This window comes from Epinephelus fuscoguttatus, linkage group LG2 (assembly GCF_011397635.1).
Source record: "Epinephelus fuscoguttatus linkage group LG2, E.fuscoguttatus.final_Chr_v1".
In the NCBI taxonomy this organism is placed as follows: Eukaryota; Metazoa; Chordata; class Actinopteri; order Perciformes; family Serranidae; genus Epinephelus; species Epinephelus fuscoguttatus.
In genome coordinates this window covers 33748236-33765982 of record NC_064753.1, presented here as the reverse complement: position 1 = coordinate 33765982, position 17747 = coordinate 33748236, and the positions used below count along the sequence as shown (strand labels likewise).

Here is a 17747-nt window from a genome sequence, read left to right as displayed (position 1 = left end):
AGGTCACAAAACACTCTGGAGAGGCTGTGAACGTTACGGGCGTATTAGCCAGCTCACTTTCACATGATACAGTCAGTCAGCTAGATTGATGTGTTATTGTGGCCTGGCCCTCCACAGCCTGAGCAGAGGAGTGTTTAGTCTACTCCATCACTATTAAGCAGGTTAGAAAAAAATGGAGAGCCCTTGTGCCTGAGTGTATGAGTCCTCACAGGCTTGTGGGGATGCATTGACAGCTTAGATTATGTGAAACATGATGGATATGTCCTGTTTGGAACTAATAAACAACAATGGCCTCTGGCCCCTTTCAGTAGAATATAATCAATATCAGCAGTTGGTGCTTTTCTCAACATATCCTGTGCTGGAAAACACAGATGCACCCATTTTTAGCCATGAAAGGCTTCGGATTAAACTATCATACCATCTGTCTTTGTTTCCTTTTTATGTGCTCTTTGCAAGGCTAATTTAAGATATCTGCTCTTTCAATGTGCTTCACTCTCTTTTTCCTCTATATTTTTTTTCATGTGTAATCAGAGCGCAGGCTACCTGAAGAGGATTACATCATATTGGTGGACAGTCTTAATGAGGCAGAATTCCATAAACCAGACTATGGGGACACCATTGCCACTTTCATTACCAAAATAATCTCCAAATTTCCACTCTGGCTGAAGTTGGTGGTCACAGTCAGGACAGGCCTGGTGGTGAGTGAGATTATTATTATTATTATTATTACTACTACTAAGATCTCTAAACCACAGCTCTCTCAAAGGGTTGGTCCTCCCAAATATTATCTCACATATCTCTAGTGGTATCTAGCTACGCATCTAGCCTCCTTTGTTTGTTGTCCTAACATCATTGAGATACAACTACTCCTCCTAGTGCCCTGGTTTCATCACACAAAAAATAAAAAACACAAAACATGCAGGTTAGGTTAATTGCTGAATGGTTGTCTATCTGTAGCCTTTTTTTTTTACACAGATATTGCGCTACAGGGCCGCTACGAAGTCCTTTCTTTATGCCGCTTTTACATTTTTACACAGAGCCAAACAAAAGTGGCATCATGCTGCTGCGGTGTGTGATTTGAGATGGCATGCGTCAGCAGCGCTTTAAAATTAAATAACCATTAACATGGCAATCACAATCATTTACCGTCCCTGCTCCATGGCAGCAGATCTTGTCCTGTGCTCTGAGGGTAAGGAGCTTCCGGACCTTATTGTCTCCCCAATTTGCGGACATTTTCAGCAGCTGTTCTTCTTCTTTGAGTTAGCTGCTAACTGCTACTTTGTAAATCTCCCAGCTGTTGTCAAAACATAACACTTTTCCCTGTCCATGGTTCCATCCTGCTGGCTATGCCTTTTACACAATTTGGCGTTGTTACTACCTCCACTGCCAACAAAAAGGCACAGCAACTCAGCCTAGTCTTGGGTGCCCATCTTGAAACTATGGTGATTGCATTGATTATCTGTGCTGCTCAGTTGAAGATGTGTAACGCATTCCTTGTTTTAGAATTTATAGCTTTCTGCAGCAAGATCCATATTTAAAGCACTGTCTATTGTCATGGCTACATATGAGTCTGGACAGACGTGGATTTTAACTGTAATTTAACTAGTTGGCAGAGGCCAGAAACTGCAAGGGGATACTTGTAGTTTCATGTTGTACTGCAGTTGGTCACTGTGGCGAATTGACAGCCTGGCTGACTGGCAGCACCATATTTTTAGTTTTTTAATATATACATGTGTGATCCCCACTCCTCAGCCAATATTACCTTTGATAGCCTCCAGCAGCCCGCCACCCTAATAAGAATAAGTGGGTAATAGATATTACATTTAGATGGATAAATGGATGTGTATTTCCAGACCAAATGTGCAGGCTACTGTTGAAAGGCCTGTGGGTCATTAGGAGTAACAGGGATGCTGTATGTGGAAATAGTAATTGCTTTTGAATTTGAATTATTTTTAAATGCCACAGATTAAATTGCAATAATCTCTGTTATATGGAGATGTAGACTGTGGCCTGTAAAAGCTCCTTTTCTTTTTTTCCCCCTTTCAGCACCTAACAGAGCTGCTCAATTTATGGGATGCACACAGACATTTCAAAACATGAGCAAATAGAATGATATACTGTAGATGGCTGGATACAACTGGAGGACAGTGACCTAAGAAAATAGGATCTTGAATATTAGGCGAACTAACCCTTTAACTTTAACCTTGCCTCACGTTATCCAAATTACATCCCAGTACCTGCTACTTTTGTCTTAGCTCACTGAACACACTGTGTAGCTCAGTGATGTGCTTTTACTGCCATAGTATAGACACTGGGTTTTGGCACTGTCGCTCTCTCTGGTCTGATGTATTTTCTCAATCCGGTTGGTAATCCCACCAAACAGCGGGCGCATCTGTCCAACGCCAAAGCCAAGCCTCCAAATGCTGCATGGATTACGCCCTGAAAGGATGGTAATGCTACTGGGAGTCTGCTGGGAGTCTGGAGTTTGACAGCCAGCCAGCCTGTTACATAATTTGATTAGTGATTGGGAATACACAAAACACATTTAGGGTCATTTTCTTCATGATACATTTGAAGCCAGCAAGTGTTACATACTGAAATTTAAAGATGAAGAGTACAGCTATTATCCCAGCCTCCCATTATCCCCCATTCCTGATTGGATCATCACTCACTCTTTCCCTTTTTTACCAGCCATTTCACAAGAACTCTTGTATAACAACCTGGATGTTTCACAAACAATTTAGAAAGGGTTAAGTGGAGCAGAATCCGTGACCACAAGTCAATTACTTGTCATTGAACCAAAATGTCTTTCTTTGTTAATGAGGTACTGAGTTTTTTTTTTTTTTTAAATCAGTCATAGCTGGTTTTGGCCGGTGTTAAGCAGTTGAGGATGGCAAGAGAGGAGATGAAATGTGACTCTGAGAGATGCCTGTGAGCAATGTTGGAGCTTGAGTCATTGTCACACTATTTACTGTACTGTATCCCATGGCTCTGCGTGAGTCAGAGGCAACGGCATCTGAGTAATGGGTCCTGATTTCAGTGCTTTTAATTTGTCCTTAGCTAATGCGCCAAAGACATGCTACCTACTATTCTTTAAATACCGAGGTGACTGTGCTTGTGTGTGTGGTTTCTGTTTTTACCAACAAGCACCCATAATGTATCTGTTTTCTTCTCTCCTGCAGGAAATCACTACCCTCCTTCCCTTCTCTGGCATCTCTCTGGACATCCTGCCAGACAGCAGCGATCTGGGAGCTGACCTGAGCGACTACATCCATCACCGGGTCAGCAACAGTTCCCAGGTTGCTGCAAACGTCACCACACCAACAGGCTCGGCCCCTGATCAGCTGCTTCTCAGCAAGTTCAGCAGCCACCTGTCAACGCGGAGCCACGGCTCCATCCTCTACCTTCAGCTGACCCTGGATCTGTTCCACAAGGGACACCTGGCTCTGAAAGGTGGAAACTACCTGGTGGTGCCTGTGTCTCTTTCAGAGGTGAGACGTGCAGAGCGTTGATTCCCAACAAGCAAGGGGTATTTGTACCCAAGAGGTACTCAGGATAGATAACTAAAAGTAAAGAATAAACAGTTCATATAGTTAGCATTATGGCTAAATCATTAAAATAGTCTAAGGCTGCTTCCACACCTGCCCTGTTTGGTTCGGTTCAATCAAACTTAAGTTCGTTTGCCCCTCAGTGCAGTTTGTTTGGGCTGGTGTGAACACAGCAATCGCACTCAGGTGTGCACCAAAACAATGTCCGAGACCTTCGATGAGATGAGGTGGTCTCAGTCTGGTTACAAACACATTCTGGTGCGGTTCGTTTGTGGTGAAACGTGTTCTGACCTCGATCCGAACCAACTCAAATGTATTGTTTGGGTTCAGAGGATTTTTAATGTGTGCCTCCTCCTGTACTGCCTTAATATGTGCATTCGGCACATCCAGTGCATAAAAACATCATTCTGTAGTTGGAGCCGCGCGTTGGTTTCAAACTGTATGGCACAAAAATCAACCTGCGTAGTTGTCCCTCCATTGTGAAATTAGAAAGTGCTGCATTTATCTTGCAGGTGTACTCTTCTCAACGTTTTGTTCACTTCCTGGATTTTTCCCGCATGGAAATTCTCAAGAGCAGCTTTCTCGCACAGACATTTTATCTGGTCCGCTTGTAAATGCTGCCGTGAGAACACAAACCAACTCTAGGATATTATACAACTTTGTAACAAAATAAGTCTACTGCCAGCATTCACCTTCTCAACAGAAAACAGGCAAACAGCCAGTGCTCACCAGCGCAAAAAAAAAATAAAAAGGAAGCTGCAGATTCACTCTCATTTTGGAATGAGCTCTGTCCGTGTATTTGCATTTTTTCAGCACTATGTCTGTTTATGTCTGATTTTCGGAGTTTCTCTTTGGATGTATGCTGTATACGGTCTGGCATCTGATCACTACCTTTTTATAAAGTCCCAACCTCATGTGCAGGCTGTTCCCAGACACATCCTGAACACAGCAAATTACACAAAAATTAAGAAAGTGTAGGCAGAGGGCAGAATCTTTGCAAATAAAAACACCGCCACACATTTCTAGTGGGTCACAAGTGATGATTGGCAGGGATTGCTTCTGTATGAGTCTATACATTGTTTTTTAAAAAAAAATCCTGCAAAGTATATCTTTAAAGCAACATTCTTACACAACTGTTCGTATAATAACTTCTGAATTAGTGCTGCACGAATGCCGTTGTCATATTACGTGTTAAACATAAAGTTGCATAGGTTCGGTTTAGGAAAAGAAACATAGTGATAACGTACCTTAAAGTAACTTGAAGTTCACTGGATTTCACACAGGACACAAACACCTTTCTCTTCGGGGAGAGTCCTGTGTTTGTCCACAATCCCAACCTGCTTTCGCTCTTTATGTTACATATTCCTTTATTCCGGTCACCGCATTAGTCACGTGAGTGCAGCCTTCCCGATTGCTTGGGTTATGTATGAATTACGATTTCATGGTTACATGGGTTTTATACGAATTATGATGCATTACTTTTTGTAGGTATACGTATGAACAGTGCATGGGAACAGCCTGCTTTAAAGTTGATAATTAACAGTTCAAATTGTTTGTTAAGCATAATGGTCAAAATAGTTAACATGGAGTAATGTGTGCTGCATGAGGTGATCACTAACTATGTAAACTATGCTGTTGAATCCTCTAACGCTAAAAGACACATTTTACCTTGAGTGTATTTTTGGACCCACCTTCCTCCTGCTTCTCCTCATCTGGTCAAGTTCACAGTCTAACGCTTAACACTTGTCAGTCATCCCGGTGAGCTGTCTGCCGTGAAATGGCATCTCGCCTGAGGCTGAAGCAATCAATGTCCATAAAATCCCCACACAGGGTACACAGGCGGCAGCCATTGTTCAGACATGTCGTTCACAAAATAACAACAAAATGTGTACTCGCATGCTATTCAGACAATAAAAAAATAAAAATGACAGGATCAAAGACTTTATACAAAGTGCCAAAAATAGTCCACAGTGACAAAGTAAATGACAGACACATTTTAATATTACATAATCATCAATGTAAAATAGGACAGAAGATGAGCAAGTGTTGTTATACACACAAAGGCCTGAGGATGTGATGATTTAAAGGTTGGATAATGGGTGTGGAACAGCGTGTATTAAGGTGTGCTAAAGATGCGTAGGCCCAGGTAGTGGGCATTACAGTAAAATACAACAGCTTGTGTAGGAGTACAATATGGCTCATTTAGTAGAATTAAAAATTTAAATTAGTTTCAGAGGTCAACTCAAAATGATCCCAATTTACCAGACTTATGATGGAGCGTCTGGAATGCTTACACTAATTATTTTAAACAGGACTTTTTTTTACTTTTTTTATTGTTGTTTTTGCCGTAATTGACATGCTTAACTTCAGGATTTTGCACTAGCTTCCAGCAAAATTGTCAATACTCTAATGATCCAAGCTGCGCAATACCTGAGGCTACAAGATTGACCTATCAACTCAAATCATGGTGGGAATTTGGAGGCTAATATGCTGCCTAGCTTGTATTATCTCTGTTTTGCAGCGGATGGTCTCATTAGTCCAGATAATATAATATATTCACCGTGCAACCACGACCGCCCACACGCAAACATTTGCTGAGTAGTTGTTCTTACCTTTCTAACTCGTGGAAAAATGTAAATTCAATATAGCCTGACAACATCATTAACCTTCTGGATATCTGTTAGGTGTACCTGCTGATGTGTCGTGTGAGCTTTCCGGATAAAGAGGTCTTTGAACGGGTACTTCCGGTGCTAAATGTGGCACTGGCATCTTTGCACCCACTGACTGACGAACAAATGTTCAGGGCGCTGAATGCAGGCAGCGTGAGGGGGGAGCTGGAGTGGAAGGACTTCCAGCTGAGATTAGACAGCCTGGCTGGATTCATGGTAAGACTCTTGATATGACTGTGTGGAGGGCGACATAATGATGCACGATTCTGTGTTTGTTTTGCTATGAAGTACATAATTTTCCCTTACATGTAGGAATTTGGAGGCATCCTTTATCTAAAGGACTTACAGTATTTGGATGGGTAATAAGGGACAACATATCTCATCAATTAATTGTTCCTTTATATTTTAAGAAATTTTCTGTATTTTTTGTGTTTGTAGGTGAGACGCAGAGATGGCACACGGATGCTGTGTCATCCCTCCTTTAGAGAGTGGCTGGTTTGGAGAGCAGATGGAGAGAGCACTGACTTTCTATGTGACCCAAGGTGAGACTAAAAGTCAAATGTCATAAAGCAAAAGATTTTTAAAGGGAACCTTTGTTATTTTTTAACCTGGACCCTATTTTCCCATGTTTTTATGTCTAAGTGACTAGTGGAGACAACATTTTTTTAATTTGGTCCAGTATTGCAGCCACACAACAAAACAGGCTACAATTTCCATCAACTAAAAGTGCTTGTTTTTGCCACTGACTAGCTCAGATTATTATAATAAGTGCCTGAAAACATTACAGAAAGGACCCTACAGAAAAATGTTTTCCTTACCTTCAGCTGATCCAGTCTGCCAATGCTTATGTGCCAAGGACTGCAGTTCTGTGAATGGCCACTTGAGGGTGGCTCCAAAAGTGAGTCAATCCCTGTAGACCTCCATGTTAAAGTGCCCAACTTTACAGCAGAAATAAACATGTTTGCAGCCTGGTACAAATAAAAGTTTTGGTCTCAATAGCTAATTTCCTTATTCAGAACAACAGTATGGAGGCTGAATTTTCATAAAATTCACCCGCTTAAATGTTATTAAGGCTTAAAGTCACAATGCCGCTTTGAATGACAGGCTGTCTAGGAGGCATCACTACAGTATATGAGTCAGATCCACCCCTCACTCCTCCAAAGCTCCACCTTCTGATGACAGCCTAAATGCCGAACACGAGGCTTCAAAACGAAAGCAAACAAATGGGTGACATCAGGGTAGCTACGTCTGTTATTAGATACAGTGTATGGTGTAACCAAGTCTCGCTTAAGTAGAAGTCTCGTTCTGAAATATTTGTTTCCACATTGTCAAAATCAACAAAATATTCAGACATGACATTGAAAATCGTTGAGATTACACAAAGATACACTTCCTGTACTCCAGTCACCTCTGACTAGAATTCAGAACGAGACTTAGTCACAACAACAAAAGAGCTTTTTAATGGATGTAAACTGATGTTGCAGAATTGCCCGTGGGGTTACGTAACGCTACAGCTGCCGCGGTGGACTATAATGTATTTTAAAACTGTTGTTCCCATTAGTCACTAAGACACAAAAACATATAGGGAAAATAGGGTCCAGCCTGAAAAATACAGACGTTTCCCTTTTAAGATGTCTGCACTGTAACTCAGCTGTGAATACACCAAGAAAAAAGTGTGTGAATTCTTGTCAAAAAATGACATTTTTATTGGTAGAGTATGACTAAGTCAATTTCTGATTAAAAAAAAAGTACTATGCACGTGCCTACAGGAGTGGCCACGCTCTCCTGGCCTTCATGTTCTCCAGACAGGAGGGCAAGCTAAACCGGCAGCAGACTATGGAACTGGGACACCACATCCTCAAGGCTCACATATTCAAGGTAACAGGAACTGAGAAACTATGTTTATGACTCACTCATGTAGGTTTCTGACCGGAACTGATTGTTCTGCTCAACCTTTCTGAATCACATCGATTCCCAAAGGCTACATGTACACAGGAACCTGCACTTTGCTATATATTGTTGCAGAGAAACACACCAAGACACACACAAATAAGAGTGAACCCCTGTTCACTGCCATCACCCACACACATTAGCACTGCTCAGATCCATAAAACACCCATGGTACATTGGATATTGCACTGTTTGCATGCATGGCTTGCACTCTGTAGATACTGCTTTACTCCTGGGACACAATTCAGATTCTGCACCACAGATCTCATCTGAGCAAGTTTAATCTCTTCCTCTGTCTCTCTCCCTATCTGTCTGTGTCTCTTTCACACACACTCACAGGGTTTGAGTAAGAAGACTGGTGTGTCCTCCAGCGTTCTTCAGGCAATGTGGGTGAACTGCAGCACAGACAGTCTGTCCGCTGCGCTGGCCTCCCTGAGGAACCTGTATACACCTAACATCAAGGTGACATGCGTGTGCTCCACATCAAAACAGTACTCATGCAACCAAATATAACTTATATACAGACATATACTATGCTATTAGCTCCCAGATGTCCATAGCCAACAAAGCTTTTAGCACCCGCATGTATATACTCCAGGGCATCTTAGCAACGTTGACTATGACGTGAACACGAACGCAGCTACTCTGCTTTAATCCATGTACACAGTGTTCATTTAGCAACATTATACACCCGTAAAACTGAAAATAATAAGTCAACCAAGTCTATAAATAACAAGCTAATGTTGACTCACACAGGTCTTGAATCCCAGTCAGTCGAATGTGTGATAGTTCTGTGCTTAACACATTCATCCAACATTCCTCTGTCGACTGTCTCCTTCTTTATACTATGTCACCTGACTTTCAAAAATTGGGTAGTAGTAGCCCTCTTTGCCCTAACCCTAACAGCCTCCAACTTTGACACACTGACGTGACAAGTACTAACCAATCACAGCACGCAGTAGGATCCATAATAACATGTTGTAGGGATGGGTGTAAATAGCTGAATAGCTGCAGTGTGACTATTTTCACTTGGGTGCAAATAGAGACTCTGTATTTAATATTTATTTATTTATTTTTTTTTCATCCTGCAGGTAAGTCGCCTGTTGATGCTAGGTGGTGCTAGCGTGACCTGGTGTACAGAGGTGGTAGGACATGCACCCATCCTGGCCGTCCACGCCCACCTGGGACACGTGGAAATGGTAGGTCTGCTGCTTGAAATGGGCGCTCCCGTAGATGGAACTACAGACAACGGCATGACGCCACTCTGTCTGGCCGTCGCTGCAGGACACGTTGACATCGTCAGCCTGCTCTGCAAGAAAGGGGCCAAGGTCAGTGTCATTTCTGTGCAAAGAGGAGGAGAGGCATACGTGGGTTTGGAGGGCGTTACCAGCATAATTGCCAGGGAAGAATCAGATTTCAATCTGTGACAGATGATGGTGTGTTCTAATACCCATACTACCAAACTATTTACTATGCAAGGAAAAGATTTAGTGGGTCCCAATATATAGTTTGTAAGATGCAAATGCCAAAAAACACCAGGTTGTCCAAATGCATCCAGTCACTGTTTGCAGTATGCAAGCCAGCATGTTTTCTTATCTGGCTATTCTGACCCACAGTCCTCTGCACAGCAGAAGATGCGTCACATCGACTGGGCCGCAGACAGATGACAGCTCACTGACAGCTGACAGACGCTGTAATGACTATAATCAATCAATCAATCACAAACAATCTACAGTGTATGCAGTTATAACTTAAAAATGAAAACTACATACCATGCAGTTACTACTGGTTGACCTCCATGTCTGGCGAGCTTGGCGAATTGCATCTTGTTGTATCTCCATGGTAACACTAAGTGATAGTGTTAAGATGTGCTGCAATCCACATCACATACTCTTTCTTTTTACTTCAAATTCTGGGCTACAGACTGCAATCAAGTCAAAAGTTCAAGGTGCAATGTCAAGACGAAGTAGTATATTCTAACTGTAGGCATACTCCATGCAACAGTGTACTCTGTAAAGGCAGGTGCAGAATGTACTGATAGTAAAAAAGCAAAAATATGCAGCCTCTGTCTCTCAGTACCTTTACACCAGTGGTATCCTGACCAGCCCTGCTTTTACATTCACCTCAGTTCCAGGAGCTATTCTGGGAGACAGATGACATAAACAGGCCTGATCTAGGCCAGCGTATTACGGGCACAGTGTAATAGCACCAGTGTTGTAAGTCCTTCTGTGTACCCCTTTATGCCAGGTGGGCCACGTTGATAAGAGTGGCCAGTGTGCGCTGGTGCATGCTGGGCTGAAGGGCCATGCAGAAATCATCAACATCTTGCTGGGCCAGGATTGGGGAGCAGAGATCCCCACTGACCCACAGCAGCACCACGGCAACGAGACTGTAACTGGGAAAACACAGGCAGCACAGCAAGCGGTTACAGCTGCAGCGAGTGTGGGACACACACAGGTACGTAGCAGTTCAAGGTCCTTGTGACAAAACACTCTGCCGAAATTCATTTTTGTTATGTAGAGCACGGTGCCTGTCCTTGCTGGACATAGAGGATTTATTAGATGCGCTTTGCTGTGGTCAAGGTCTGTGAGTGCTTTGGTTTTCTTTCTGCACAGCGAGTGAGCAATGCAGAGGACTGTAAAATTGTGTTTTCCTGCAGGTGGTGAAGAGCTTGCTGGACTTGAAAGATGAACAGCTGGCAGTGCAGATGGACGCTCACGACTCTCTCTGGGGAGAAACGGGTGCATTTCTCCTATCAGTCAGATAAATTTAGCTTTCTCACCTCTTTCTGTCCATCAGTGTGAATCTATGCTCAAGGGGTTTAGAGGTGCATTTTAGGCACACTGCCATTCAGTGCAATGAATGAATATTTAACAGCTAATTTACCTGTATACAAATGCACAGTGAGCTCTTTGAATGGAGCTGCAGGAGCTCAGGAGTACCCACTTACTGGTTTCAATGTTATGATTTCAGGATGCTCTGGTTAATGTCAAATAGTTGATTGGATTGTAAATATATATATATTTTTTGTTTGTTTTTGGCATCACATTTATCACACAGAACATCTCATCCAGCCACATTTGTAGCATCTAAAAAGCCACTATTATTCAATTGTGATACTTTTACCTCTATCACAGATGTGATAGTGCAGCCTGCAGAATTCTGTTAGGTTCATTTCCTGAAAGCATGTCGGATGAAGCCTGTATCTCTGCCTGCAGCACCATTAGAGTGTAATTCTATTACACAGTCCCCTCCAGTGCTGAGATAGAAAAAGTGAGGGCATGAAATACCCCGTGAAACATTCACCTTTGCATGTACAGTACACTGCTCAGGCCTTGTTTAATGTCTCTGTTTAGTGTTAGTATCACCGTCCATTTGCACAGATAAAATGATCAGTCAATGATACAAGTCTCATTACTTAACCAAAGATTTGTACTTCCTCGAGGATTATAATTACCTAAGACATTAGTGTGTGTATCACAGCTTTTGAAAATAAGCATAAGTATACAGTTTTTCGCTGGTTCCCACATTTAAAGCCTCACTAACCTTGTTACTACTTTGTGCAGCTGCACAAAGTCACCTCAAAGACCACAAGACAGTTTAGGTTTTTTCTTTGTCTCATATATGACGATACTTCTCTTTGAAGGCGGTAATATACTATCGATTTGCTCACTGAAGCATGAGGTCACATGAAACATGATGTCATTCATCAAGGATACTTGGAGGTTAGGAAATGGCATCAATACCTTGCCTCTATCCTCAGCTGCTCAGTTAGCTGAAGGACTCACAAAAAATTGCCCATTGTTTGTCAAAGTAGCACTGGCTGTTTAAGGAGGATGTGTGTGTAGAATTCTGGTTGGATCCTTTGTTTGGTTTTGTTGTTGAAGAGGAGGAAGAGAGAAAGCGCAGCTGTCTTTGAGCAATGTCGATCTTTAACACTTGTCAGATGTCTAGGTTTGTTTTAAAACGGAAAATACAACACCTGTGTTTGAATCAAATAGATTATGGAAATGACCAACCTTGTTTTTCTCTCTGTCTCTCACTCCTGCTTCTACCTCTCTCCTAAATGTGTCAATTACATATTTTTCTCCGCCTCGTCGTCTCATCTCTGTGCCGACCCCTCTGTCTGTCAGTGCTGAGCGCGGCAGCAGGAAGAGGGAGGCTGGAGGTGTGTGCGTTCCTCTTGGAAAGGGGGGCAGAGCTGGAGATAGCCAACCGCAGGGGGATGGTCCCGCTGCTTAGTGCCGCTAAACATGGACACACACAGGTGGGGAAGGATCTGGTGCCTGGAACAGGATGTACTACATGCAACCAGTTATTTGTTTCCGTTATGATAATTTTCCTCCTTTCTCCAGGTTGCAGAGTTGCTGCTGAAGCATAACGCAGATATCAACGTCAATGAGAAGCTGGGCCGCACTGCACTGATGCTGGCTGCCTCTGAGGGCCACCTGAGCACTGTTGAACTCCTGCTGTCAAAGGGTGAGAGTCCCCACCTTCCAAATAATATGTGTGCCCTGTACCAACAGCGCAAACTCCTGGTTAGGATTCCTTCAGTGTTCATTGTACAGGAGGTTTTGACTGGGAGCCGATTTATTCTTTTTCTATTCTTTTATTTATTCTTTGTGGTCCCAGGTGCCTCTCTGTCCTCGGTTGATCAGGAGGGGCTGACTGCAGTAAGCTGGGCCTGTCTGAAGGGACAGAAAGGTGCGGTGCAGCTTCTGGCAGAGGCGGGCGCAGACCTGAACCACCCAGACAGACAGGGACGGACTCCTCTTGACCTTGCTGCCCTTAACGGGGACGCAGACACAGTGGGTTTCATGCTGTTGTTTGAATGACATCATGTTGTTAATGGAAATACTTTAAAAACTTTGAGTTTTCTTTTTTCCTCTGCAGTTGGGATGTGGTTTATAGTCCTTGGTAAATGTGTACTTGTACCACACGGCTATTTTTGACAAATTAAATAAATCATAATTATGAAAATAATGATCATAATAATTTCCTCTGCAACACAGGATGTCAATTTGCAATCATAGCTCATGTGGAGTAAAAAAAAAAATTAAATCTGAGCATTTTGACTCCTATTCCTGTCATCTATTGATCAGCAGGAGAGTAATCAAAACCATCTGATAATTAAATATTTTCCAAAATCATCAGGACATAAAGGGGCAGACAGTTTTGCTGCTAATGTCTGCTAATGCAGGGAGGCATACTGTTTGTAATCGACCAAATCACTGAGATATCAACAACCTTTTTATTGCTTGAATCTTGCATTTAAATATGAATATATAATGATATTATTCTATGCACGACCAGGTGCATTGCCTGGTGGAACATGGAGCGGTGCTGGAGAGACCCGACAACAGCAGTACCAGGGGTTCAGACAGGACAGTTGGCTGCCAGAACCCGGCCCTGGTGGCCTCGGTCCTTAAGAAAGGATCCAAGATGGGTATAAACGCCAAGCTTACCATAGCAGCCTTGAAGTAGATCTCACCTCTAGGAAATTCATAGTCAAAAGAAAATGTTCCAAAAACCATTTAATTTTATACGACACAGTTAAACAGCTCCTATATCTGCAGCACAGCATTTAAAATGAGCATAAAGTTGAACACCTCTCAAGCTAAACTCAGAGCTACTCAGAGTGTATTCATATTTGTATCTGACTTGAATCAATGAAGACTCACTTAGATAGATTTGTATTATGAGCTATATATTTGCACCTGCATGCTCTGCATTTATATCACTTTATATTTCAATGCAGCACATTGTTACTCTGTATTCTGCAGCACCTGCAGTTTTACATCCACGTCTCTAACTCCCTCTTCACCTCTCCCTCTTTCCCCCACCCTCGGTCGCTCTCATCAACCAAAAGGCTACAGAACGGCTCCACATGATCGATCAGGTACATGATTTATGTAAGACACAAAGTGAAAGAGACAAGGCGAGACGCATAATAGAAAGATAAATATTTGTACCCCTCTATCAGGTCACGCTACGTGGGCTATGGCTTCCTCCAAACCAGACATTCTCCTCATCCTGCTGCAGAAGCTGATGGAGGAGGGGAACATGCTTTACAAGGTATGTGGTGGTGTAAGTGTTGTGAAGATGTGGCAAACCTTGCAGCCTTTTACTGGGATAGACTTCAAATGAGGTGTTTAGTGGATTAGTTGTCAGAAATATTCTTCCCCTCTTCCTGTGTGTTTCTCAGAAGGGACGCATGAAGGAGGCAGGCCAGCGTTATCAGTATGCCCTGAGGAAGCTGCCTCGCGAGGGGCAAGGAGAGGAGCTGAAAGGGCTCAAAGAACTGCGGGTCTCCCTCTATCTAAACCTCTCCCGCTGCCGCAGGAAAACCAACGTAAGGCCCACAGCAGCAACAAACTGCTCATGCACTATTTAACATCGGCAGGTTTATTAGACACTGAGGGGAATGGCAGGAGGGCTGGCAAGGCAAAGTAGATGGTTCCCGAAGATATATAATTTATCCGTATCAACATAAAAAGATAATGTCAGCACTGGTATAGCTCACTGTAAAAATATCTCTGCTTTTCAGATCTAATTTCAAGTCTCCCCGGTAAACAGAATGTACGTGTAAGACCTGGAAGCAGGTGGTGACATAATGAATAACTGCGTGCTGTTAGTGTTGAGATAGATGTGCGTGGCCCGCAGCCAGGTTTGGAACCCACCCTGGTGATGACAGACGTCCTAACAGACTGTGTAAAAATGCCATCCTTAGGGTCACTGTGGCCGATGAATAATGGAGCAGATAATGTGATGTGATAAGGTCACTCTCCCTGGCAGACCGAGCGCAGTCTCTTTCTCTGTGTCTCAACAGGGGGTTATTTACAGTGGAAGTGCGAGTGGGCCGGCTAAATCCACATATTATATCCGAATGGAGGCAGTAAGGGCCGGCAGAGAGACTACATGATACCGTCATTAAACATTCAACAGCAATGTTCACAATCTCACATTCAAGGCTGCCATTTTGATCTCACTCTCAAGGACAGAATCACAATGTGTTCGTGTCATTAAATATTCACCTGAGAGAGTGATGATGAGAGCAGAAAACAACAAGCAGCTCTCTGTCTGTTTCTCTGCCTCCCTCACTCTGTTCCCAGTCAATAAAAATGATTGCGACGTGACTTCTGTTTCATTAAACCGGCTTCGATCTTCACATCCATATAATGAAGATGCAAACACAAACACTACTTTTATTGGAATGGCGTCTGATTATTTGTGCAAAACAAACACTTTGCAGTCTAGTCCCTTAAACACACAGCTGATCATACAGCGGGTTTGTTTGTTACTGTGCAGCATCTAATGTTTAAATCAAATACTAAACGCACTTTCTCTCTGAAAATGCAGGATTTTGGCATAGCTGAGGAGTTTGCAACAAAAGCCCTGGAAATCAAACCAAGGTCTTATGAAGCATATTATGCCAGAGCACGCGCAAAAAGGAGTAGCAGGTATATTAAATATGAAGTGTATTATTTCAGAGCAGTATCATTTTGTTCAATGGAAACTCATTCTTGCGAGAATCAGCAATTCACTGGGAAGCTACGTCTCTGTGGCTCTGTAAATTAAGTATTTTTAAAGTTCCTTTGTTCATTCTCTCTGTCCTCCCCAGGCAGTTTGCTGCAGCGCTGGCAGACCTCCACGAAGCAGCACGACTCTCCCCGTCTAACCGGGAGATCCGTCGCCTGCTGGTACGGGTAGAGGAGGAATGCAAACATCATCAGAAGGCATCGAGCAACAACACAGCACAGGGTTACAACAGGGACCCTCACACCCACCACCATCAAGCCACAGAGGAAGAGGCAGACGTCTATTCACAGGGAAGTCTAGAGAGGCAAGTCCCTGCAGAGCAGACTGACGCAGACAAGGATGAAGAGAAAGAGGAAGGTGAGGAGGCGAGCCTGCAGTGTGGGAAAAGCCCTGAGTTTTGGCCTCTGAATCCGTACGCTCCGAACAGGACTCTCCCTGGAAGTGCGGCCTTCAATTTAGGAGATCAGTCGCCAAATTTCCCTCAAGAGGAATACATACAGAACCCACTGTTTGTGGACTTGCCCGAGCCTGTTCCTGTTCCTGTTCCCAACAGGCAGAGCCAGAACCAGGGACTCAGCAGGACTCATCACCACTGCCACTCCCTCCAGTCAGGCAGAGTTGGGGGCAGGCCTCTCTCTCTGTGTGGCCCCTCGAGCCCTCTACCAGGAAGACACATGTCCACTTCACTGAGGCCTGCTCCGGTGCTGGGGATTGACATCGCCCATGGATTAGCCAATGAACACTCTGGACACAGCCCCACTGAGCTCTATCACCCCATGTCCCCCAACAGCTCCTCCCCACCTGGGCCTCTCCAGATGTACCAACCCCGCTCCTCCAGCTTCTCCAGGGGCTCTGACAGACTCTCCACCCACTCTGTGGCTCTGGATGGCCTGGCTCTTGCTCTGGGGTCTAGTATGGACGTTAGAAGAGATGGTGGTGGAGGAGGAGGAGGAACTGCAGGATCAAGAGGCTCCAGCTCCAGTCAGGCCTCCAGTGGGAATCTGTCGGATGGCGGCAGGCAGCAGGTGCCAGAAGCTCCCTGCCCCATCAAGAGCAGCGGCAGCTTCAAGACAAAGCCAGAGCTTAAGCCTCGGCCCTTCATGGGAGTAATGGACAAATCAGTGCGAGTCCAGGGTCAGCAAACCTCTGGCCTGAGCCGACAGGGGCAGGGAGGAGGGGCGGAGAGTTTCAGTATGTCAGTAATGGAGCTTCAAGGGTTGAACAATGAGTTCAAACGAGCTTCATTCCAGGAGCAGCAGAGCCGGGAATTTGGGGAGCGGATCCAACAGCGAGAGGCAAGAGGCACCACGTCCTCGCAGCTACGCTTCCCTGAAGGAAGACACAGACAGGCGAGCCTCACCAGAGACAACCCGGCTCTGCACATGGCTCCCATCAAACCCAAGCGCTCATTTATAGAGTCCAACGTCTGAATACATCGAAGCACAGATACAGGCTGGTTTTAACAAACTTATGTTCCACATAAGGTAGCAAGGGAGGCTGGTTTGAGAGCAGCTCCCTTCCCTGAGCCTGTTTTGTAGAATAATGCTGCTGCACTGCATTTACAATCTAGAACCAGTGTTCAACTCAGGCTATTACGCTTTTGCTTACATGTCTACAGCTACACTAGTGTATTCAAGAAAACCAGACATACCTTAAGTAGGGATTTGAAAAAAAAGTAGTATATTGTCTCAACTTTTAATTTATTATAACAAATATAGAAGTCAGAGAAAGCTTTGTGCACGAATATAAAAAAAACCTCATGCTATTAGTTGCAGGATATGACCATTTCTATTGTCAAGTGTCTTTTAAAAAACATTTATATTTGTACGGTGTACACTATATTTGCAGATTATATATTTCCCTGTAAGTGGTTATCTGTCAGCATTACAGGCTTCAAACGAAATTACTTTGTGTGCTTGAGATTCTTTTTCTTGGTACATTTGATAAAAAAAAGGAGCTGTACATGACATTGTTGGAAACTTCTTGTCATAATCTACTATTGAACTGACTGCTTCAATATTTACAGTATGTTATTTATTTT

General features: G+C 43.6%; 1 protein-coding gene across 1 annotated transcript in view; it reads left to right on the top strand.

Annotated features, from left to right (window-relative positions):
- Positions 1–17574, top strand: part of LOC125899969 (protein TANC1-like) — a 42607-nt gene extending 25033 nt beyond the window's left edge. The window contains exons 12-29 of the mRNA XM_049594680.1: positions 532–698; positions 3183–3491; positions 6233–6433; positions 6656–6759; positions 7987–8095; positions 8507–8629; positions 9259–9495; positions 10415–10624; positions 10827–10908; positions 12301–12434; positions 12523–12646; positions 12800–12975; positions 13481–13613; positions 14037–14066; positions 14151–14242; positions 14373–14519; positions 15527–15627; positions 15789–17574. Coding sequence (XP_049450637.1) covers positions 532–698; positions 3183–3491; positions 6233–6433; positions 6656–6759; positions 7987–8095; positions 8507–8629; positions 9259–9495; positions 10415–10624; positions 10827–10908; positions 12301–12434; positions 12523–12646; positions 12800–12975; positions 13481–13613; positions 14037–14066; positions 14151–14242; positions 14373–14519; positions 15527–15627; positions 15789–17136 — 3827 coding nt within the window. The 3' untranslated portion in view covers positions 17137–17574. The remainder of the gene's footprint in view (positions 1–531; positions 699–3182; positions 3492–6232; positions 6434–6655; positions 6760–7986; positions 8096–8506; positions 8630–9258; positions 9496–10414; positions 10625–10826; positions 10909–12300; positions 12435–12522; positions 12647–12799; positions 12976–13480; positions 13614–14036; positions 14067–14150; positions 14243–14372; positions 14520–15526; positions 15628–15788) is intronic.
- The last annotated feature ends 173 nt before the right edge of the window (positions 17575–17747 follow it).